Source organism: Lissotriton helveticus, chromosome 1_1 (genome assembly GCF_964261635.1).
Source record: "Lissotriton helveticus chromosome 1_1, aLisHel1.1, whole genome shotgun sequence".
Taxonomy (NCBI): domain Eukaryota; kingdom Metazoa; phylum Chordata; class Amphibia; order Caudata; family Salamandridae; genus Lissotriton; species Lissotriton helveticus.
In genome coordinates this window covers 260,328,634-260,354,508 of record NC_136057.1, presented here as the reverse complement: position 1 = coordinate 260,354,508, position 25,875 = coordinate 260,328,634, and the positions used below count along the sequence as shown (strand labels likewise).

Sequence of the window (25,875 nt, the reverse complement as noted above, 5' to 3'; positions counted from 1 at the left end):
TGTTACCCCTACGCTATCCAACACTTTCCCTACTGTTGCACTCTCTGGAGTTGGAATAGTAATTGTTACCCCTACGCTATCCAACACTTTCCCTACTGTTGCACTCTCTGGAGTTGGAATAGTAATTTTTAATCCTATGCTATCCAACACTTTCCCTACTGTTGCACTCTCTGGAGTTGGAATAGTAATTGTTACCCCTACGCTATCCAACACTTTCCCTACTGTTGCACTCTCTGGAGTGGGAATAGTAATTGTTACCCCTACGCTATCCAACACTTTCCCTACTGTTGCACTCTCTGGAGTTGGAATAGTAATTGTTACCCCTACGCTATCCAACACTTTCCCTACTGTTGCACTCTCTGGAGTGGGAATAGTAATTTTTACTCATACACTATCTAAAATGTATTTAGCTTTTTTATTAGTATTATGTTGTTATTAATTGTTATTTATGTGATTATTTTATGTATATAAATGTATAAGTAATTTATTATATTTTTATTTTTTTATAAGTTATGAAAATAATTAATTTAGAGTTAATATTAATGAAAAATATATTATGTATTATATATTTATTAATATTAATTTGTATTACATTATGTATTAATTTTTAATATTATAGTACATTTTTAAATATGTTTATTACATTTATAAGTATTATTTTGTTAATATTAGATTTTTATTTAATTAAAAAAAACGATCTTTTACAAAAAACGATATTTTTGTCATTCTAAAATTTTTTCCGATATATTTGTACTTACCTTGTTAGGGATAGGATTCCTATATTTTTGACTTCGATATTTTTGTTCCGATATTTTTGTATATCGATATTTGTGTTATCGATATTTTGTCAGACATTCAGAACCGTACCGTGCACAAATATTGCATCTGCTGGTATCACTGTCAATCAGTTTCCGTCTGAGTTTCCAGGCTTGCGTACGTCACATGTGTCCAGCCCTGTTTCCACTGTCGATCATGCATATTCGAGGGGCCCATGGAGGACTGCCTATCCAACACAATGGTAGCTGGACTGTTGGCCCACAAACAGGAGTGCACGGGATACCATGATCTGCGGCATATGCACTGGCAGTAGTGGAGGGGAGATTGCACAAGTCATCGTGTGCAGTGACCACATCAAGGCACTCCCCTATTAGGCTGTGGTGCAGATTGGTGCAACTGCGTGGATGGAGCACATCTGTCCGGACCAGTTAATGGGTTTTCTTTCTGTCATGTTCCTCGAGCTCGAGAACATTGTACTTCTGGAACTGATTGCCTATGAATCTGCGCTCGCATTCATGGACGAGTAACTACGTTGCTGCAGCCACAACTGATTGACACCCAGATCACAGGTCCCAACACCTTGTTGCATCATGGAGGAATGGTCACATATCCCAGAACAACAGTGGACATGTCTGCATTTGCCCAGACTCAAAATGCATGTGCGTGCACCTATGCGTGTTGTAAAACACTGGTGCAAGGTCATGCAGCCCCATAGGCAGAGCTGCACAGCGTTGTTTGTTAACGTTCATAAATCTGACAAACTGCTGGAGGGAGACTACACACATGGCAATGTAGCAAGACATGTGACCTTGTTGGTCCCTTTCACCTGCTCACTATCAGCAGAGCACACAGTAGGCGCAGTCCGGTGGTACAGCTCCATGCAGATACAATGGGCTGTGAGTCGTGTCCCCTGACATGGGGCAATGAGCAGATGCCAAACATCACATGACTCGCCCAGCAAGGCAAAGACAGTTGCCAATCGTAATGAATTATGTTTATTTTTGCCTCCCAATTTCTTGCACCTCAACATGTTCCCATGCTGCCTGTATGTGTGTTAAGCATTTGTCTGCATGTTGTGGCCCTTGCCTTGTCCGTACTGACACGCACATCCTAACACAGTCTACGCAACTTCACCAGTGTACAACTGTGATGAGTGTCGATCAGTATGACAAATCATGTGCCTCAAGGAGCATTGTCCGTACACAGGGAGGGACTGACTGCCGCATGTAAATTGGTGGCAAGTCCCTATTGGCAGTTCCACCTCTGTGAACCAGACATTGTGTTTGTGATAGTCGCTGTTAGACCTGACGTGTTTTTAGCAATGTGTGTATGGTGTCCAACTTCTTGCCATGTGGATCAATGTGATCCATCAAAACAGGCTGTGTTCACACTGATGTGTGTGAGTAGGCCATGCGAAGAGATGTTCTCTAGCCACATGCGATGGGGGTGACTACTTCAGGCGTGCTACCGATTTTGAAATGTCTACACACAGCCCTCATCCATACATGGACGTGGGGCTACGTTAGGGGTTTGTGAGATAGTTGTTCATGTGCATTGAGGCCACAGCTAGTTCACACATTCACAGTCATCTAATTGGCCATGTGGGTCAGGGTCAGACATGTGCATTAATGACATTTACGAGGATGTACATTTTTGTGCAATCAATGGCCCTACATTCAGCCACACTTTTATATGTGAGTGAACATAGACATGACACATCTGTGTGATTTGGAATGTTTAATTCATATTCTGAGGAGTGTCGAACCAGCAGCAGAACATGGCCGTTTCAAGCCCACATAACATTGTTGCCCAGTGGTGTGCCAACCAGAGTCCTTGGGGGGTGCAAAGTCAATCTGACGAGGAAGAGTTCAGTCTGCAGCCGGATTGCTGTGCCATTGGTACCAGAGCAGATATGGCAGGCCATGTCGGGGTCCATGTGAATGTCGCAGAGTGTTTCGGGGTACAGTGGGAGGTGCTGTTCCAGGGCATGATGCATAGGGCTGAACTAGGCAGGGACATGCCACGTGGCGGGGATGGATACTGCTATCTCCTTCCTCACACAGTAATTACCCTGCACATCTTACTCTCCTGAGACGTCTTCTTTGTCTGGTGTGTCAGGTGTGTGTGGTAGTCTTATGGCTGCATCACGTTGTGCCACTAACACATCAGGGTGTGAAAGTGATAGGGCTGCATCAATGTGTGCCAATGACACATCAGGGGGCGGAGATGTGTGTGTCGAGGTTTCTACAGCACTCATCTGGTACAGGGTCAGTGGTAGCAATGGCAATATGAGGATCTGCAAGGCATGGAAGATCCCAGCTACATCTCGGTGGTGTTCATCAATGGCAGACATACTTTCAGGCTGAATCTGCTCCATGGCCTCCATTGTCCTCCACATCTGTGCCTACTCTGTGCTGTCATCGCTGGAGCCTGTCCGACTAGACAGTTCTTGTATCCGAGTAATGGCTGACAAACAAGATCAGCCAAGGATTGTTGGTGAGCATGGTGCAGACAGTGGGTGTCCGTTAGGGACTGTAAGTGGTCCCTGATGGGACTCAGACACCAACGTATGGCATCGACTGTGGCTGCCATGAAGTCAAACCCCACCCGCAGCTGATCAGCCATCTTCTCCTAGCACCCTAACACATGCCATTGGAATTGCATGTTTTGGTCGTGGGGGTCCTGGGAGCCAGCCGTGGTGGTGTGTGCTTCCTGCTGTGTGCTTTGTGTAGGATGTGGGTCACCGCGAGCAGCTGGACTGCCCAGCTCCTGGGGGTGGGGTGCAGAGGCTGTCCATTAGCCGTTGGAGGGTGTCTCGGCAAATGTGCAGGGTGTCCTCTTCATCATCACTGTAGCTGTGTGGTCTGCTCTGCAGGAGGTGTTGATTGTCCCTCTGCAATGTGAAGGGTAGATGCAGGTTAACAGTGTGTCCCATGTATGTTGACGCATTGTAGATGTTTACATTCAGACTGCATGACAATGTACATTGTGACTGTTTTGGTGAAGCTGGCTATTTGATGGGAGACAGTGGATATTTCGACTACATGATGGATGTGTGGTTCTACTCGTACATTATCATCTCACAGTGTCATGCAATGCCAGATGTGATTAGCCAGTTCCTATGCATGAGTGGCACCAGTTATGTCCTCTGTCCTGTGGTATAAGGGTTGCACTTTGTACCACATTGTCGTCAATGTTGCTGTATTGTGATTGCTATGCGTGTGTGCTGCATTGTTGGCGAGTCGCCCCTGCAGCTCTGATTTGGCAGCCCCTCATCCATTTGAGTCAGTGTGCCTTTGACTTGTATGCTTTTCGGGTGCTAGGGTGTTTACGACTTGGGTCATTTGTGTTCATGGACAAATGTTGTACACTTGTTCATTGTTTGCCTGCAGATGTTTTTTTGACATCATGGGTTGTAGGTGCACGTGGATGTGTCAGAGTGTGACCTGCTCCTTTAAGGATATGGTCAACACTCAGCCACCTCACTGTCATTTCGTGCACCATGTCATGTATTGTGACTGCAGCCACGCTATCTGTCATGCAGTATCACTTGCATTGTCAGTGTGCCTCACAGAGCTGCTGCTTTTCTGGATTCAGCACATGTGCATGGGTAGGTTATTGCATTGGTGATGTGGAGGGGGGCCCATTTGTGCACATTGTGGACAGGGTCCTACTTGGTGTTTCTATGTGTGCTGCAGTGTGCCAAGGCTATCAGGGACATGTTCCACATTCATTGTGGGTGTACAGTGTGCTGCACATGATTGTGCATGTGTACCACTGTGCCCATCTCCCTCCATTTCCCCAGTCCCTGGTTGTTACTCACCCTGTTGCTGTTGGGTCAGGTCATATTGAGCTGTGTCCAGGCCCCGACTGAAGAACACTGATGACTGTGGCCACCAATTCCTCCAGCTCATCCAGCTCCTCCTGTGGCGCTGAACTCCCACCTCCAGGCGCCTTTACTGCCTTTATGTTGGCAGCGAGTTTCTCCTTGGTTTTGGCTTTGAACTTCAAGCCAGCGCCTCTTGATCTCCTCCATTGACCTCATCGACACTCAGACTGCATTCACGCTGGTGAAGATAGACTGCCATTTTTCAGTGTGTGTTGCCAATGACGCAGTGGAGGTTACAAACAGTTGTTGGTAGTGCTCTATCACCTCAGTGACAATGATCCAGTCTTCCTACGGACTGAACTCGATCTTCCTCTTACTCTTCTCCTTGCCCTTCCCCGAAAACGGGGTTCCTGGCTGGTCCTTCGTGTGGCTTGTAGGGTGCGGGTTGTCCTCTGCGCTAGGTCCGGGTGCATCCATGGTGCTACGCAGTTTGATTTGGATTTTATGGCTTTATGTGTTTGTTTTTTTTGTGCATTTTCCCGCATGACGCATGTGGATTGCAGGCCTAACGCTAGTTATCGCAAATTATTGTATCGCGATTTGGGGCATCACATGTTTTTGGGCGTTCTTGTTTCGCAATTTTGCGGTGTTGCGTTGATTTTAACACAGTCATTTGATGTGTTGTCATGGGACTATCGCATGGTGCCGCCGGGTTCAGAATCCTACATTGACACGGTGTTGTTTTCCAGTGATAGACTGCAATATGCAAAGCTGCGTTCGCCTAAATTTGCGATGTTTTTAACACGTTCTTGAGAATATGCCCCTATGTGTTTTTTTAATGTAAAGTAACATTAAATTACCCTGTGTAAATCCAAACCTCGCGGCCAGACTCTACAGCCAACCCCATGCATGCAACCAACCCCACACTGGGGGGCTGGCCACAACGCCCCAGGCCAACCCCCCTGAGCAGAGGGTTGGCCACAACCCTGGCCTAGCCCACATAAAGACAGCTAACCCCACACTGCACAGGGCATTTGGTTGTATGAAACAGGAGTTGGCCAGAGGGTCTGGCCTGTGCCCAGACTATGCGAGCAACACCTGCTAGAAGCCAACCCTATGCTGGCCGACGACAGCACTACCTCGCTAGTGCTGCCGTCGGCCAACGGCTGATGCGGCCCAGCTCATTTTGCAGAAGTGCCGCACTGCGACGAAATCGCGGCCACGGCAAAGGTTAAATATAATTGTGGGGGTTTCTGTTAGATAACGGCTACATGATATTAATTCAACAGGACAAAACAGAAAAATATATTTACCACACTTTGTTAAACATTTGGGAGCTTATTGGGGTGGCCACTGGAGCGTTACTTCTTTTGACATTCAGGCATCGCAAGCCTCACAATCATATCCAAGAGGCCACACAAAGCCACTTTGCATGGCCTCATAGATAAGGAGTAATGCAAAGCAGCTCAAATCAATGCTTTGCCTTACTCTACGTCACGGAGTTATGGAATCCTGGGGCAGTGCTAAAACATTATGCCTCCCCAGATCAGGTGTAATAAGGAAAAATTAGTTTTTTTCTCCTTGTTTTTTCCTCTTTCCATGTGAGCTGCATTCTGCAGCACACATAGAAGGAGGAAAACGCCTCTCAGGATAGTTTTTGTGCAGGAAGGTGCCCCTTCCTACATAAAAACAACCTGCAATGGAGGTACCCTTGCACTAAGATGCAAAGCTGCCTATGTTGGTGCTAGGTAGCAACATGTGCACACACACAGGGAGAAAGGGCAGAAATGCACCGTATTGCATTAATACAGTGTGTTCTCCCCCTTTCAGATAGGCATAGGTTAGTGCAGCAACAACACTTGTGGCGCTGCCCTAGCTAATTCCTCATAAATGAGGCCCTTGGGCAAGTGTTCTTGCTGCGCTGCCCTACACCAATATGAAAGGGCAGGAATTCAATATATTTATGCAATACACTGCATTCCTGTCCTTTCTCACTGTGCTGGTGAACAATTTGCTGCCCAGCATGAATGCAGTCACCCTTGCACCATGGTGCCAAGGTGCCTCCATTGCAGGAAGGATTTGTTTTGTGCATGATGGTGCACCTTCCTGCACAAAAACAATCCAGAGAGGCAGTTACCTCTTTCTATGTGTGCTGCAGAATTCAGAACACTTGAAAATTGGAAAAACTGAGGAGAAATAAAATAGTTCTTATTATTAACCTGCTATCGGGAGGTGTATGATTTTGGCGCTGCCCCAGGTTTATGTATTTAAGTAAATATGGGCGTGATAAAAGTTCACTGGAGCTACATAGGGACAGCCACGGCAATGCCTATGGAACGCCTCCTTGATGCAGAGTAAGGCAAGGCAGCGACTTGTGCTGATGTCTTTCTCCATATGAATGAGGCCATGCAACACCAAGAACAGAGGCTTTGCATTGCCTCATAGATATGATTGTGAAGTTTGCACCGCTGGAGCATAAAACAAAGTGACACCCCAAGTGGTGTAAGCCTCTCATAAATAAGCTCCTTGATATTTAGCCCAACAAACATGGCTGTATTCAGAAAAGTATTTAGAAGTACTTTGTAAATTCCTCTTTCTCAGCCCCTCAAACACTCAGAAATACCTGAAACTACTTCAATGTATGCTTAGTCACTGCTACCGTGACAACATAACTTGGTCTCTTCCGCTGACTATACCTCAACCCTTGGCTGCAGGGTTGAGGCATAATGCACACACCAGTTCTCAGTGATTGATGACTTTCACCATTTGTGCTGTAATAAAGTTGAATGTTATAGTTATAGAGGACAAGGTAGCACAAATTGAATGCATGGAGAGGTTTAACAGTATGCTACTGGTGGTTGGGGCAACATCATGGTAGAGCCTTGTCGCTGAAAATGAATTTCTTTTTGTCTTTTTCAGACTGTGTGGCACTGATTAAGTCCTCTAAAACGTATAAGAATCATGGTGTCCATGCCATAAAACAAGCATCCAACCAAAATAGAGTCTCGCAGAGATAAGAGGATATCTTAGCTGCCATCTTCAAAAGGTGTTATATTTCTGATTTATTTACAGAGACAGTCAACTAATCAAAGTGAACTGATTCTAAAATATAATCACTTATAAACATAATAAAAATGCTATCTTTGAAATTGTTGTGTTTTTTTGAAAATATAGGATACTTTCTCTAGAAACATGTATAAACATTTCAATTGAAATATCTGACAACTAAAATGTTTTGCTAGTATTTTCATTGGAGTTTTAGCCCTATCGGTCTGTTTTGCCAAATATTTTTAGTGTACTTTTCACACCCTGCTGTGGCGAATCAAGATTTATAAATGTTTTTGAACTGTAAAATAGACTTGCATTGATGGCACATTTGGCACTCTGGCACATAAAGTACTGTGAACTTGAACCTGATTTGTTTATTGGTATAACAGCATACTGAATGCTCATTGCTTAAGGACGTGGTTAGTGTGGTTCTGATTGGATTAGGGGAACCAATCAGTACACAGAAGGGCGGAGCCCTTAAAACTCTGGTGGCACTGTGGACGCGCTGGTAAAGAAAGAGGCATTGCGTTTGCGTTATGCAACTCACCTTTTAAAAATTGTTGTATCCTATTTATGGTGCTGTTCATGTCATTCACATGTAAGTCTGCACCACGCTGCTTGATTGCGCAGGACGGCTCCTGGCTGTCCATGCACATGGCACTAGAAATCCAACAGGTGCGGGCACCAGAAGGCCTGAACAGCTTCAGAAGCTGAGGAAGGGCTTTCCCAACTTCCGAGGCTGTTCTGATGGTGTCAGGGAAATGACGATCAGCCCCCAAAGATTTAGTTACACCACTGGTGCTTTAGTGTCTAACCTACTCTTATAGCATTCTCAACAGGATATGCAATTTAAAACAAATCTCTCTAAAAATCTGCCCTTGCACTGACTCTAATTCCACTGATGTCACCCTCCAGTCATGCACATGCTGAAGTTGCACCAGAACAAGGGTCACACAACAATGGCAGCTAGATAGAGCAACTATCCATCAATTAAAATACTTTATTCGACTCTGGAAACCCATACAAGTTTAAATAAAATCATGTAAATGTCCATGATACAAAATAAATGAACATTAAAAACAGTAATAGGGTGTATTCCTAGAAGGCTTTAAAAGATACGGGCTAATATTTGCTACGAGTCTTAAACACTGTAAAAATGTAGTCTAAAACTCCACATATAATATCTGTACTCCCCAAAGAGTGCAAATAAGCCATCACCAACTCACGGGCTCTTATTGCCTATGCTAATAGTAACGGGATAAGAAAGTGTTTCCTCTGGGGGGGTTTAAAAATTACAACATTGAATAAAGTGCCTAGGACCAGATGTACGACCACTGATCTTTGTGACCCGCAAATTGCATTAAATTGCGAGTCGCAATTGCGAATCACAAAGATCAATGTACAACAGTGTCAGAGACACTGTTTGTTATTCCCAATGGGGTCGCAAATTGTATGCCTCATGCATATTAATGAGGCTGTTGTAATTTGCGACCCCATTGGGAATGGCTGGCACTCCCAGGCATTGGTGGCCTGCTTGGGTCAGCAGAACACCATGTCTTGGACTGCTTTTAAATAAATGCCTGCCCTTAAAAATCTTTATGCATGCATTCCCAAAGGGGAAGGGGTCCCATGGAGACCCCTTACCCTTCACGAGTGCTTTGTAAACTGCAAGTGTTTTGCAACCATAATTGCAGTCGCAAAACATTATTTCATAGCTTTTGGAGTCGCTATTAGGAAGGGAACTCCCCTTCCTAATAGCAAGTTGCTAATCCTATTTATAGGATTAATACATGGGCCACAGTTTTTTCTCGGGCGCAAAAGGGTCTAAAACTCATTTGAAACCCCAAAAAACCGTATTACATCTGACCCTCAGTGCTTTGGCATGCAGAGCCATCACAAGGACAGACAGGGAGTGAGGGAAACCATGTTTGGAATAGCAGCCAGGAAGTGTATAGTTTTTAACTGAAACCGGGTCAACAAAGATTTTTGCCTCTCACTCTGGTTTAACAACAAATAGAGGGCGGTTTGTATTTTGGGGCTGTCAAGAAAACTCCAACTGTCCAGCGATATAAAATGCTGCACTTGATCGCTCAGAACATTGATAAAAAAGTGTTTTAATTTTTGGTAGATGAAACGTTTATCAGGGTGTCAGAGTTTGCCATGTATTCTGGGGTGCCAATCCTGGCAAAACTTGTTTTGATGAATCTAAACCATGGTATATCTAAACAATTGTCCAGGTTTATACAGTTGATATTGTTCTACAAAAATATGCCTCAGGGTAATACCAAATTCTTATCTAGAGAAATTGCGCTTGCAGTTTTAAAGAATCATTTAAAAAACTGAAACCAACTTCATCATGAAAAAGTAACAGGTTGGTTGAGGCACTGCAAGCAGTCTCTTTATGAACTTATTTTCTACTACTTGAAGGAAGTTACAATTTACATATCTGATGGAGCAGATTTCATCTGGAGTCAGGCATTGCTTTATTGTTGTGCTTCAGACAGATTGAATTTAAATTGACACGCGCATTTTGGTGCAAGTTAAAACACATGAAAATATGAAAGTGAGGTCTAGTCAGTCTGAAATGCTTTTGCTGAATTAACATGTGTTTTTGCAGTGTAGAGACAAACTTGTGATTTAAATGGCCTTCTTAGCTTTGAAGAATAACCATAGAATGTGTTCTCTTTTCCCAGCTCATTTTTCCTTGTAATGTACACCCCTGTCCCTGGCTTAAAAGACTTTGGCTTGTTGCATATTTAGAAAAAATATATATTTCAGTTTATAACACTACACATGGAGCTAAACGCTTTTTTGCATGAAAAGCTATTTAAAACATTAATGCATGTTTATTTGACTATGTAATAACTGTGTGTGCTTTTAAAAATGTACATTAATGAATAATAATGCTGTGTTGTACATTGCACATTTTGCATGTTGTGCACAAACAATAAGAAATGTTGCTTGAAATTAATAGCTTGGCAAGGTAATATTTTATAAAGGGTATTTGTATAAGGTTGGGAAACATAATGGGCTTATTTACATGTAGTTAATACTCTTTTGTGTTTGTTTTGCTTTTGGGCCTAAAATAACATGGCTGCATGTGAATCCAGCAAGGCCGTGACATGCATTAAAAAGAAGACAGCATGCGCAGATTGTACCAACTTGCCTTAAGACACGAAGGAGTCAAGGCCACTGTGAACTGTACATTCATCTGAAAATGCAACACTTTGTGTAGTCTGCCAAGAATTAGAGTATAAATAATGATCACTTAGGAAGTGTGAGGGCTTTTTTCTTTAAGTCAGGGGGCCTCATATGGGTTAGGTACGTGATCGTCACAGGTGCAGGAGGAGAGACAGGAGAGGGGAGGTTTCTTGGTCATATTTCTTTTTAGAGAAGTCCTTGCACATCATATTTTTGGAACACCAGGCCACATTCCTTTAAGTCTGGAGAAGGAGGGGGCGCTTTCAAAGAGCAGCTCCTGTCAGATCATGGAGAGGGAGAGAGACAGATTGAGCAGAGAGTGCAGCTGATTAGAATAGGCTTAGATGCTAAAATTCTTTTTAAGTTCAGAAAGAATTGTATTAATCAATAGAAAGGTGTCAATACAAAATACAAAAGCGATACAAGAAAAAGATAATAACAATCAAACAAAGCAATACTTCAATAATATAAATTAAACTGGGCTCTAAAAGAAAACAAATGAGGTAAAACATCATAAAAGTGAGGCAAAGGAAATAATGATGGGATACAAAAGATAGTTGAAGAAATAAGGAACGCCAAGGCCAGTTAAGGGGGTTTTGAGACTTCTTGTTGGGCAGGCCGTAAGCAAAAGGAACGTTTAGCACATACATCAAGGTATAGCGTAGTAGGAAGCCATAAATCCCTACGTTTTGCCACCATCTGAATAGGGAAGACAAAAGCAGTATTCAAGCTATGATTATGACAAATACTGTACCACCATGCTTTAAAATAAATATTCTATTTTTTTTCCAATTGGCTGTAATTTGTTGGAATGCAACAGCTAGTAGTAAATCAATAATTTGAGTATTGAGTGCAGTGTATTCCCAATAGGAAGCAAGGTTACCTAAGAAAATAAGAGTGAAAGAAAAGGGAATTTGAGTATGGAAAATTGCATTGATTTGGAACCAGACTTGTTTCCAAAAATTATGAACAATACTGCAGGAGAATAGCATATGAAATAAATTGGCATGCGGGGAAGAGCAAGTCCAACAAAGGTCCGGAACTGTGGAGAATTTTTCACTCAAATCGTGTGGTGTGAAGAGAAGTCTATTATAAATGAAGAACAGGGATTGTGTTATAGATGCTGCTTTGGACGATTTGCGAGTTTTGGTCCATATCTTATTTCACAAATGCACAGGCCAGTACGTGGCAAAATCACATTCCCATTTTTCTTCCACCTTCGATTTAGGCCTAGTAGATTCTATGTTGTGGAGGTATTTGTAAATAGTGGATGCTTTGGAAGTGGTACGTAAGAAGGAGTGGAGCTGCGAAGTGGGATTAAGAGATGTAGGAGGAGCAGGAGAGTATAGGAGACTAGTATAAGTCATCATTACCGCCTCTTTAAGTAGAAGGTATTTGCGTGTGAAAGAAACAGGTAAATTAAAAGATTGACTAATTGTTGAGAAGGGTATGAAGGTAGAGTCTGAGAATAACTGGGACACCCAGAGTAATCCCTTTTGTCGTCAGGATTTCCAGTAGAAGGGCTTGTTGTTAATTAACAAGTTCTTATTGTGCCAAATGGTGGAATTAAGGAAATCATTGACTGTAGTAATAGGAGAGGGAGTAGAAGATAAAAACAATTTGGTAGTATATCTATGTATGGGAGGGGATAGCACTTGTGGTTTACGGGAAAAAGAAAGATGTTCAACAAAAGAGAAGGGGGAGAGTGAGAGACGTTCAACCGTCACCCATAAAGGACTAGTATCAACAGGATCCCGTATCCAGAAGGAGGCTTGTCGAAGGAGGAAAGCCTTTTGGTAGGTCGAGAAATCCGGAAAATTAACTCCACCTTCCGACTTGGGACGTATTAGTCTGAGGAGAGACATCCGAGGTTTTTTGCCATTCCATAGAAAGGTAGAGAGGATTGAGTTGATTTTCCTAAACATTTTTGCGGGGATAGGGACTGGAATATTAGAGATCGTGTAGAGGACTATGGGGGACAACATCATCTTAATTGCATCAAGGCGACCCCACCACGACAAATAAAGAGGATGCCATCTGGTTGACAAATCCGATATCTTCTGAATGCATTTATTCATACAAAGTGAGACTGTGTCCGAAAATAAAGAGGTGACATGCAATCCTAAGTATTTAATGTGGGAAGGACTCCGGGTGAAATTGGATGCATTGAAATCAGGTTTAAAAGTAAATTTTGTTAAGGGTAAAATCTCGCACTTCTCATTGTTTAATTTATATCCGGAAATCATTGAGTATTCACATACCTCTTCTAGAAAGGCAGGTATAGACTCATTGGGATTAGACAGAAAGAGCAGAAAATCGTCAGCATATGCGGCAAGCTTGATATGGGAAGGTGGCGTTTGGTATGAGGCAGATGTGAGCGTCAGAAAAGGAACCCGAAGAAGTGCCAAGAAGTGCCAAGTGTGACAAAAGAGTCTATTAGGGAATGCAATTTAGGTATTAATAGTTTAGAAAAATGGAGGTAAAATTCAACCGTGAAGCCATCCGGTCCAGGGACCTTTTCTTTTTTGAGGTGGTGAAGTGCAGTGGATAATTCTTGCTGGGAAATGTCTAACTCCAAAGATGATAGGTCAAGAGGGAAATGGTGGGGTTTATGTATGCTATAAAAAAGTTTGCAAGGGATTGGGTAGAGGGTTGAGTGTCAGAAGAGTAAAGGCTACTGTAAAAACGAGAGAACTCAGTTAAAATGTCACCATCCTTATGTATAAGAATATTGCTATCATTATAAATAGATTCAATATTTAACATATTATGCTTGGCGCATAGCCAAAATTTTCCCTGCTTTGTTCTTGCCCCCGTAAAATTTTGCATTTGACTTTAACAAATACAAGGAGGCATCCTCCGTAGATTTGTCATTAAAGTGCATCTTAGCATTAATAAGAGCTGTCAAAGTGTCTTGAGAGTGTAAGGCGTAATAGGAGTGCTCCAATCTCTTAATTCTCTGAAGAAGATCTCCAGTAAGTTTAGGGGCAATTTTCTGTTTCTTGGCGACATAACCAAATATGAAATCTCTCGCCGCAGCTTTAAAGGCATCCCAAATGGTGTGTTTGGACATATAATGGGTATCATTAATCTAAAAAAACTCGTCAAAAAAATTAGTGAAGGAGACGTTAAACTTAGGACCCGTGATTTTTTGGCAAGATATCAATATTTATCGAAACAGGAGCGTGATCTGAGAGTAAAATGGGACCAATTTCTACGTTAGTAAGGGTTTGTGCAATGTTATGGGAAACAAAAATATAATCAATCCTTGACTGAGAGTGATGGGACGGTGAATAAAAAGTTAACTCTCTGGTTGTCGGATTGCAAAGGCGCCAGGCTTCAATGAGCTTGTGTTGGGAGACTGCCTAGGGCAAAGAGTTTATGGGGTTTGTTAGGGATAAAGGAGACTTTGGAATTTCTGTTTATCATCCATGAATGAGGAAATACGTGTGGCCATCGTGTGCCAAAAACTGGGGTCGCCTCCCGTAGGGGTATATACATTGAGAAGAGAGATTGGAACACCCCTTAAAGATAATTTGACATACAGTCATCTGCCATCAGTATCTGACTCTTGAGTTACTAAAGAATAAGAAAGAGATTTACGACATAAAATCACTACACCGTTGCGTTTACCATCACCAGGAGAATAAAAAACTTCACCTACCCAACTTCTTTTGAGTTTTACCGATTCAACATCAGAAAGATGAGTTTCTTGTAGTACTGCAAAATCAATGTTCAGTTTTGCCAGGTGGGATAAAATCCTTTGTCTCTTAATAGGAGAATTGAGACCTTTAACGTTCCATGAAATAACTTTTAACGACATGCAATATGATACAAAATAGAATACAAAAATGGCATAAAATCACGGAAAAAACCCATAAGATAAGGTAAGCCCAAAACTAGTAAGCAAGCGGAACAAAGAAAGAGTAAAACAAGAGAGAAGAAGCTAATAGAGCATAGTGCATAACAAGTAAGAGTAAAGGGATGAGAAGAAAAGAAGAGAGAGGTATCAAAAAGAGGAAAGAAGGTACAAAGAAAGGGGAGCCAAATCGCCAATGAGTAAACCAAACACAAGAAAGAAGAGAGTAAAGAAAAAGATGTAAAAATGAAACGAGAAATGACACCTGCTGAACACAGGGAATGAGAAAAAACAGGGGAGAGAAGGATGACACATAAGAAAAAAAAATATGTGCGACAAACGGAAGTGAAACATACCTACAAAAGGGGGAGGTGCGGGAGCACAACCAGGAACAAAACCAGGAACGAAGGGAGGGGAGGGTGGAACCACATAGAGCAGGTGGGACTTCCAGGATCAGCAGGGCACACGACCGGGAGAACATCACAGAACGATGATCAGAATCTACGGGAACATAAGGAAAACATTGAGTAGGGATACCAATAAGAGAAAGGGAGTCGTCATTATCAAAATTTGTGGAAAAGGAAGGAGTGAACAAGAGAGAATACAACTTCTATATAATCACTGCAGGAGTACTCACAAACATGGAGAGCATATGGAATAGCATTAAAAACCAGGAATCACACGAAGAAAAATGAAAAACACAGAATTCAGGGAGGGAAGGAGGATGAAGGACCAGCGAGATCCATATCTGAAGTTGCTTTGTTGTTGTAGGTGACTCTGAAGAGACACGGGTGAAAAAGTCCATATCTGGCACCTGTAGACCGAAGATTGGCTCGCATGTCCAGCCTTACGCCGGTTCGCTGTAGCTTTAGGGTAGTCCTGCGCGAAGAACAAAGAAGATCCAGACCAAGTCAATCGAGAAGAGGCTCTGGCCGCTGACAGGACTTTCAAGAGATCCGTGTATTCTCAGAAATACACAATAACTCCTTTCGGTCTTGATGAAGTGGAAGTTGGAGAAGGAATCCGGCCAAGTCTGTGGGCACGTTGAGGGGGGCGTGGCCGACCGAGCAGCGAGATGGCCGCTGAATAAGCGAGCTCCGCCAACTGCCGCATAAATCCTGACATAATCCTTTCAGACCACCTGGCACGCTGAATATTCCTGCACGGCGAAGCTGTGGTGACCAAGGGGAATCGACTGACGCCTTTTGAGGCCCGGAGTGTGGGCGATTCGCGAGTTGTGCGCACCACCTGTAGCCTTCGTGAAGGCGCGGGGACGGCAGCCGAGGGCGACGGTATCGCTGCTGGGATCAGCCTCGGACCCGAGCCCAAGGTCTGGTGGGCCGTGACGGAGGCACTGCAACTTGGCCGGTTTTGAACTGCGGACATACAGGAAGGGGGTAGGTGCATGCCCCCGACCCAACGTGATCTGAAAATACCCTTCCCTGGGCTGCGCCTGATAAAATACCTTGCAAATTCGAAGATCATCGGAGACGGCGGCCGCTATTTTGGATTGGGCTGAAATGTGCTTTGGGTTCGGACCCTGCTGGCTCTGTGAGGCGCCGACGCGCTGATCCCCTGCAGACAGGCCCCAAAACCGAGTGTGGTGTCGGACACACTAGTGCAGACAGCAGACTAGAGACCCCTCCACGACTGAAATCTCGAGTAAGCGCCGCCATCGCACGGCGAATTTGCACCCGGGGGCTCCGGGACAAGATGGCGTCCGTCCATTAAATGAGGGAAGAGCTGACCGACGGTACGCTCTGGCCACAGCGTTCGACATGACTTTATGCGAGACTCTCCTCCAATCTTCGAAATAGTCTTACACCGGCTGTGAGAGTAGCCGACAGCCGGCGCCTACACAGGGGACCGTCACAAACTTTGGGAATGGTTGACCCCGGCCCAGGCCACCAACCCTCCACAGCGCACTGAGACATTGCTGATTGCGCAGGCTCGTTGTCCTTCTTGATATCGGATTTGGTCTTTGCAAACTCTGTGCACACGGCCTGGCGTGACACCCATGACCTGCGCGCTGTGACCCCTACCTCATTCGCTTCCACTGCTTGCACTACCTACAACGAACTGGTATCTCAGGGAGGAAGCCCAGGACGAGAAATTGTGTATTGTGGAGGCCGGGAAGATGGGCAAGGGAGACACCAGACAACCGCGCATAAACTTCGAGAAAAAAGCGCCAAAACAAGCCGCAGCCTCCAGACCCCGGTGCAGTGGAGATGGAGACAGATTCTGTTGAACAGGACATTGATGTCAAAACATTGATGTTGGAGGTGCGCTCCAGCTTATGGAGCATAGACACAAAATTGGACGCAATGACAACACAGCTGGAATCGGTGAGGGCGCAGGTCGGCACACCCGAGACTAGGCTGGATTGCCTTGAGAATCGCCACACTGAATGCGGCGAATTCCAACAGGATGCAAAGGTGAGGTTCACAAATATGGAGAAGCAGTTGGAAAACTTGCGCGCCAAAGCCGATGATTTGGAAGCGCGCTCCAGAAGAAGTAACGTTCGGGTCACAGGAATTCCAGAGACCACAGCGATCGGGAAAATGGAGGTCTTCATCACAGACTTGCTGCATGAACTCTTTGATTCCAACCTATCGCCTGTGTTCACTGTCGAACGAGCACACAGGGCGCTGGGGATGAAACCGCCAGTTGGGGAAAAGCCAAGACCAATACTTGTTAAACTACTGAACTACCAGAGACCTTATACTCAGACTTGCGAGGGAGAAAGGTAAAATAGTGCACAAAGGTAATCACCTGTCCTTTTACCCCGACTTCACGCCCTTAGTACGGGCGGCTCGAAAAGAATTTATCCCAGCGAAACGCCTGCTGCTACAGGCGGGCCTTCCATACTCCCTACTTTACCCCGCAAAGCTGCGAGTGGTGCATGAAGGGGCTGCCAACTACTTCACAGATGCCCGCTCTCCCCTTAAATTTGCGAAGCACGTATGTGGTTCTAAATCGAAAAGGAAGGCTGGGTCTGAGGAGAATGCTGAGGCGAGATTGAGTGACAATGACTGACTGATTCTTGCCACTAACTGTTGTCGCTAATAGGTGCCTGGCTTTGCTGGGTGCCCGCGCTTCTCACCTCGCCCTGTTGTTTGCAATGATGTCAAATCTGTTTACCCGGTACAGATATATGCCAAATTGCTCATCTGATGTATGATTCTCGCACTATGCCGCTATCACCTTAGTTGTAATTTAATGCCTTAGGTCTTAAGTAATAGGACGCAGTCACCCTGTGCAACCGGGGTTGTATGCTCGAGATGCCTATCCCCCAAGGGGTGTCTCCCGCTGTTTACCTGTTCAACTGTTTTTACGCCATGTGCGTACTGTGGTGGGTTTTATCACAACCTGTTTGGGGGGTTGGTGTGGGTGGGGGGTGGAACGGGGTGTTAGGCTGTTTGGATGTCGGTCGGTGCCTAGAGAAGAATCTGCATGGTCATGGTGTGGAGGGTGTAAATAACATCCACGGGAGACTACATCTAGACAAATGGCAGTGACAAAGGTATTGACATGGAACTTCCGTGGCCTACAGGACAGTAGAAAGGCGAGGTTACTACATAGCTATCTACAAAGGCACGGTATTGACATATGCTTTTTACAGGAGACACATCTGAATAGCACACCATCGCCCAAACTTAAACACTCCAGATGGGGCCATATATACTCGGCCATATTCTCTAATTATGCCCGTGGAGTGACAATCCTTGTAAGGAGAGGCCTTGACTGGAAGGAACATACAATATCCTATGACACGGAGGGGAGGTATGTGGTGTTACTTGGAACTCTCATGGGTAAGCCGTTGGTGCTGGCGGCTGTCTATGGCCCCAATGTAGATGATCCGGAGTTCTTCAGGAAAGTGTGGGCCCAGATAACGCTAATGCATTGCCCGACGGTCATATGGGGAGGCGACTTTAATGTGGTACTCAATGACTCTCTAGACCGTAAGGGTCGCCCTAGACCCCTCCACCCACATGCGTGCAATGCCCTAAATGACATAATGACATCTGGAGGGTGTGGCACCCACAGGGCAGGGAAGGGACATGCCTATCTAGCTACCATGGAGCTTGGTCAAGGCTGGACTTCTGGTTGGTTACGCCGGATGTTGCGGCTTGGACAGTTGGGGTGGAGGGTCTGGCCCGGTCATTGTCTGATCATGCCCCTTGCCTGCTTGAACTGAGAGTCCCTGGTGCCCCAACTGGGGCATTCACCTGGCGCCTACCACCGAATGCTTTCTTGGATAGCGCCTTTACCGAGGAAATTAGGACAGATATTGTTAACTACTTTGAAAATAATGTCGGATCTGTCTCTACAGAGTCGACGCTATTGGATGCATTCAAAGCGGTGATCAGGGGCCAATGCATAGCGTGCCAGGCGGGTGTTCTCAAGGCTATTAGGGGAACCCTGAGCACATTAGAAAGAGACCTGAAGAACCTTGAGAAAACATTCTGTGACAACCCAACTCCTGACATAGCGTCCCAAATCAAGGCTAAATTGTTAGATTACTCGGAGGAGGCGCAGCGAGAACTTAAATTCCTGGGCAAGCGGGCAGAGGCACGTAGATATGGGGAAGGGGACAGGCCTAGCCAAACACTAGCGAGATTACTGAATGTGACCACTTCACCATCCCATGTGCACACTGTAGTCGATCCAGATGGTGATGTGATTATTGGACAGGAAGAAATACTTGAGACCTTTGCTATGTTCTATTCAAAACTCTATACATCCACTCATGTGCAAGCACAAGAATTGCTCGAGGGCTACCTAAGCTCCATGGCCCTAGTGTGGTTCAATGATGCACACCGTAAATATATGGACCTCCCAGTCACTGTTCAAGACGTCGCCAAAGTCATTAAAGGTTTGCCCTTGAACAAAGCCCCGGGTCCTGACGGGCTCAATACGGCCTTCTATAAAACGTACGTGGACGAGCTTGCGCCGAGATTACATGCTGTTTTTACCGAAACCTTGATAGAGGGGGTACTACCGGAGTCTATGAGAGAGGCTCTCATTGTCACGCTTCTAAAGCCGGACAAGGACAGCAAATCTCTGGATTCATACAGGCCCCTGTCCCTTATAAACGTGGACGTGAAGATTTATGCGAAAATACTTGCTGACCGTTTACTGCCACTACTCCCGATGATAGCTCTCCCTGATCAGTCGGAATTTATACCAGGCCACACAACTTCACACAACCTCAGAACTGTCTTCTCGGTGCTACACTACCTGCACCCGGATGTTCAGGCAGCAGCAGTGTTTCGAGACGCCACTAAGGCCTTTGATTCTCTTGAATGGCCTTATCTCTTTCGCATTCTGGAGCGGATGGGGTTTAGCACGATGTTCATAGCACTAATCCGTCCTCTTTACACGACACCTACAGCAAGGGTAAGAGTAAACGGCCTAATATCTAAGCCTTTTCCTATATCCCGAGGTACGCGGCAGGGATGCCCATTATCCCCACTCCTGTTCGCCATAGCGATGGAACCACTGGCTGCCTGGATCAGACAACACCATACTGCACGCGGGATGGGCTTTAGCACGCGAAGCCTACTGGTCTCATTATATGCTGATGATGTGACCCTCTATGTGTCCAAGCCGAATGAGAATTTAGATCCGCTCCTTCGCGAATTTGTGAAATTCGCTAGTCTGTCTGGTATTTCGATTAATTGGGCTAAATCAGTCATCTTTCCCCTCACAGACAACACCCAGGAGGTACAATCTGAGTTTCCTCTACGGTGGGAGACTGATGAAGTTAAATATCTAGGGGTGTGGATAAGTCGTAAGCTCCAGGATGTTTGGAATCTGAACTTTGGCAGAGCTATAACTTGGCTGGAGGGGAAGGTGGCCATCTGGACAAAACTGCCGCTATCCCTTGCCGGCAGAATTGCTCTTGTGAACATGGTGGTTTTGCCAAAGTTCCTCTATCTCTTTGTTAACGTCCCTATCCCATTAACAAAGCACTTTTTCGCCTGCCTACGCTCTCATCTCCTAGCATTGGTATGGGCGGGTGGACAAGCTAGGCTGTCTTGGTCGCTCTTAACACTGCCACTTAGACAGGGTGGTATGGGTGCGCCTGACATGCACCTGTACGCCATGTGCGCACAAGCTCAGTTCGTACACTTTTGGGCTTACCCCACTCCCTATCAGCCACATGTTGCGGTTGAAATGGACGCTGTGTCCCCGCTCCCACTTAGTGTTGCCCTTTATCAAAAAACCCCCAGGCCGTCAGCAGACATAGACACTGCCAATATGTTACGCTGGGTTTGGCAGGAGCTGCGAAAGCACGCATGGCTACCTATCTTATATGCGCCAGCGATCCTCTCAGACGAAACCCAATGATACCATGCCTGGAAGAGAGTAGGGGAGATATTTCCTTAGCAGGGGCTACAATACACTCATTTGCTGACCTTTATCCCGACGGGGTGTTTAGAAACATCCAACTGATAGAGTCAGACCAGGCCCCATCCTTTGCAGACAAATTCTTGTATCATAAGCTGAAATTCTCTTGCAGGGCCCTTAACGATTGCTTTCCGGAAGAACCTCCGCAGCTCCTGGCCCTCCAGAATATTCTAGCGAAGGCTTCCCCGAAAAAGCTGATATCCCGCTTATATAATACGATGCAAGAGCAGTCTCCCATTGTAACCCCAACCTCTATGCAAATGTGGAATACGGAGCTTGACCCGCAATTGACTGACGACCAATGGTCCTTCTGCTGTAGGCAACTGTTGGATCTTACTCCCAACTACAGACTCCGATTAATCCACTTCAAGTTCTTACATAGATTCTATCGTACCCCTGTATCTCTACACCGCATGGGTCTAAAAGAGGACAATCACTTTTGGAAATGCGGTGCCGAGACTGCTACCTTCCTACATGTGGCATGGAGCTGCCCGTCACTACACACCTACTGGATAGATATTTTCAATGCAATAAACCAGATGCTACAGAGAGTGGACGCGCCATCCCCATTACTGGGTTTACTGGGGTGGGTGGCGGATACAGACCCTAAACATCGCAAACTTCACGCTATCTTGCTTTTGTATGCCAGCCGTCAGGTAGCAGTTCGCTGGGGTCGCAGAACTCTCCCCAAATTCACTGACTGGTTGTCGGACGTAACTTATGGGCACACCCAGCTGGGGATTTACTGGGAGTCCATGCCAACTGCCTCTCGTCCACGAGAGATCTGGGAACCATTCCTCCAATGGGTGCAGGAAAGGGAAACGCTGCCAGCTCATCATAGGTATAAAATAATTACGAAAAGGGGGTGGTGATGGTCAGAGTATCTGAGTTAATCAGAACACTCCTACCCAGTCAACAGATCAGGGCTTGATCCATCACCGTTCTTTAGCTCACTGCACCATCCCAGTTCAGAACCTGGCTATATGCAAATTAGTCTGTCCCTGGCCCAGTGCATCATGGGAACAGGGCAGACCAAACTACCAAGCCAATTCTTCAGGGTTCGCCTTTTTTTGTTAATCTTACTCACGCATGCCGAATTTTTACTTATGCTCACTTTCGTTTGTTTAGACAGACGACCAGTGGCACATGCTGCGATTGAGCAGCTTGGAAAATACTCTTCTAAGGCTTAATTGACCCCGTTGGATATTCCGTTTGAAACACAGGTGTGTGATTTGAGTCCTTTACATTTTTTAGTTATCCGTTTGATAGCATTACCACCAGACAAAAGGTAGTCATTTTTTAATGCGCTTCATATGCATGCGGTATTTCGAACCCTGACACATTGTTTGTTAAGAACACTGAGCAGCGCTCCAACCAATGATTAGTTCTGTGTCACTTACGTACGTTCGATTTTTTTGTAGTACTCCCAGAGAAGTAAGTTTGGTCTCGAGTATCAACAGACCAGAAACCATGTTATCATGTGACAGCCAGGCGTAACCCTTTCACCTTTTTTTCTCTCTTTACTGAGCACTGTGCATGTTTTTGTTTATATATACACGTTATTGTTTTCAATGGCGTAAACAGTTCTGTTGAGTACAACGTCAGTATTTTTCACATTATTCCCGTTTGTCCACCATGCATGTAATTCAAATGTCAATGAATGTTTGATAACATTTTCTAAGTATGAGAATAAGTTCGACCAACGTATTTTTGTTGTTGGACACTGTAACCCAGGACATTGGAGATTTGATGAGTTAAGTAAATGTATTATTTATTATTTTTTATTTTTCAAACATAGCCCCTGATGAAGGGCCGTGGGGCCCGAAATGCATTGGGCATCTGAGCCTTTATTGTAAAATACATACGTATTGGATTTCCAAAGGAACGCAATGTATATGCATATTGGATATTATGAATTCTAATAATGTTCTAAAGGATGATTAACGATCAGTAAAAAACATTGATCATAACTGAAATTGAACTTTGCATGAATCTTTTGACATACAATTTGACGAACTTTTTGGCACACCGAACTGGGATAAGCAACAGTGCGCAGAGGACAAGCGGTTCTGCTTGTGTATTATTTCAGGAGAAATAAAGCACCAATCATTGAAGGGGGAGAGGTATCACACCAAATCCCAGACGACGAAATGTGCAGTCAGTGACTTGAGTTAGAAGGAAAAAAGGCTGGGGACCATCGCAAAATGGCTGCAGCATGTGAAGAAATACAGTTCCTCATAAATGCACAACGAAGAGCAGCAGTGAAAAGAGGGCATCTAAGTGCCAAAAGAAAGCCAGTGTGCTTGAAAGAATCATATAGTAGAGCATTGCTGAGTGGCAAGCTAAAGCAGAAGCAAGCTCAGCACTCGAAAGGCACTTTGCGCGTTCAGCGCTAAAACGAGGAAAAAAAACAAGATGGCGGCCGCGGCCGGCATCGAGCCGCGGCCAAACTTACTCGGAATAAAAAAGAATGGTAGCAGCTTCAGCGGACGTCAAGAAGGACCTCAGGGCATGCCCGCTGCCTTCCGAGAGCAGGAGAAATAAAGCACCAATCATTGAAGGGGGAGAGGTATCACACCAAATCCCAGTTGGCGAAATGTGCAGGCAGTGACTTGAGTTAGAAGGAAAAAAGGCTGGGGAGCATCGCAAAATGGCTGCAGCATGTGAAGAAATACAGTTCCTCATAAATGCACAACGAAGAGCAGCAGTGAAAAGAGGGCATCTAAGTGCCAAAAGAAAGCCAGTGTGCTTGAAAGAATCATGTAGTAGAGCATTGCTGAGTGGCAAGCCAAAGCAGAAGCAAGCTCAGCACTCGAAAGTCACTTTGCGAGTTCAGCGCTAAAACGAGGAAAAAAAACAAGATGGCGGCCACGGCCGGCATCGAGCCGCGGCCAAACTTACTTGGAATAAAAAAGAATGGTAGCAGCTTCAGTGGACGTCAAGAAGGACCTCGGGGCATGCCTGCTGCCTTCTGAGAGCAGGACCCGTCTTCTACAAAGCCGGAGAATGCCTCGGACCGTGGGTTCTCTCCAATGCCAGCGGAGCGCTCACCCCAGTGCCGCCATGCTCAGCGGGCGCCAAACCACGCCCCCCAGATGCTAAAATTCTAAGTTTATACTTCTAACTAATTAATTAGTTTTGAAAAGATGTATTTGTCTTATGCTTTTATTTCTCTTAATGAGAGAGTTTTGCAAATTATTTAATTATTTATTAGCCTTGCAAGACTTATTTTGCTTAGAAACTCTTTAAGAGTTTTGACTGACATTTGCGCCACATTTTCTTTTCTGAGGGTGATGCTTATATGCAGACTGTAATATGTTCTGTATTAATGCTATTTTTCCTGTTTTCCATATTCTGCAACCTGATTGATATTTTACTAATGAATAAAGGGTCAAGAAAACCTTAACTTTTGACTAGAAAATAAAACCCTTTAAAATACTCAACAACTCTCTTTATTGGCTTAAGACGGCATTAATCGACTTTTGAAATTGCATGGCTCTGACATTTAGTAAAAACTTCCAAACACAATCCAAATCAAATGGGGCTTCCAGATAGGTAACACAAGGGACTTTCTCGATTTCTTCACCTCTGAGTAAAAATTCCCTTGTTTTAGCATTTTTTTTGGCTCACATTTTATTATGTACGATTTGGAGTGACTGGTCTTGTGACCTAAATTATTCATAAAAACATTGAAAGCAAGAAGCAACATTTGTAGGCTATTAGCTGTCCTCTCTATGAGGACAGAATTGTCTGCATATAGTAACACAGGAATTCGGCATAAATTGGCCCTCTGGGAGTCCTTACCCATCCTACATAAATGTTCTCCTAACCCAATAATATTCTATAGGAAAAGAGACTGAGCCAGAACACACCCCTGCCTGACCCTCATATCAGAAGAAAATTCTCCTTTTAAGTCTCCCTCCCTATTATTAAGCACTCTAGCTGATGTACATTTATGGATCCTGCTGAGCAAGGTGATAATTGCTCCATTAATCCCTAAGGGAGCCATTGCAGGCCATAGTTTATGACGGTCAACTGTATCAAAGGCACACTTTAAATCCATAAAGGCTAGATGCCCACAGCCTTTTTGAGCCTTTTTATGTATTTGGAAAATTAGGGAATGGTTTCATGACTGTTCCACAGTTCCAAGCCCTGGTCGAAACTGAAACTGAAAGACCGAGAGCCCCTGAGACATGGACACCCATAGTTCAAATTTGGCCAAAATAATCCTGCCCAAGATTTTACTTGACCCATCCAACAACAAAATAAGGCGACAACAGTGAGGTTAACTCTTGTCCCCCTTTTTAAAAATTGGAACTATAATGGCTTCCTGCCATGTCTTGACTAGGAGTCCCACCATAGCAGCTGTTATTATTTTGATTATTAACAGGTCCAAAAATCTGGTAGATGTTTATTCCAATCTATTGGAATTCTAAAAGGAACTGGAGCTTTCTCATGCCGGCTATTCTCTATTGCTAATATTACATCAGCTCTCTACACTGAATTACTCAGGACCTGAGCTGATCTCATGTCAAAGGGAGCTTTTGTGTCCAAAACCATGTTGAAGGTCTGGGAGGTGCAGGAAAATAATTTCAAGAAGTATTCTACCCAATCATTAGCTAATACAATAGTCTGCAGTTTGAACATTTCAGCTCCCAGCAACGGAGTGGAATTCACAACCTCCCAAAAGCCTTGTGCCGCAACTAATAGATAGAAAATACATCAGTATACGCATTCTAATCACCGG

General features: G+C 44.6%; 1 protein-coding gene across 1 annotated transcript in view; it reads left to right on the top strand.

The window, feature by feature from the left end:
• Positions 1–7,755, top strand: part of LOC144769208 (echinoidin-like) — a 141,789-nt gene extending 134,034 nt beyond the window's left edge. Inside the window, exon 7 of the mRNA XM_078653236.1 lies at positions 7,526–7,755. Coding sequence (XP_078509362.1) covers positions 7,526–7,544 — 19 coding nt within the window. The 3' untranslated portion in view covers positions 7,545–7,755. The remainder of the gene's footprint in view (positions 1–7,525) is intronic.
• The last annotated feature ends 18,120 nt before the right edge of the window (positions 7,756–25,875 follow it).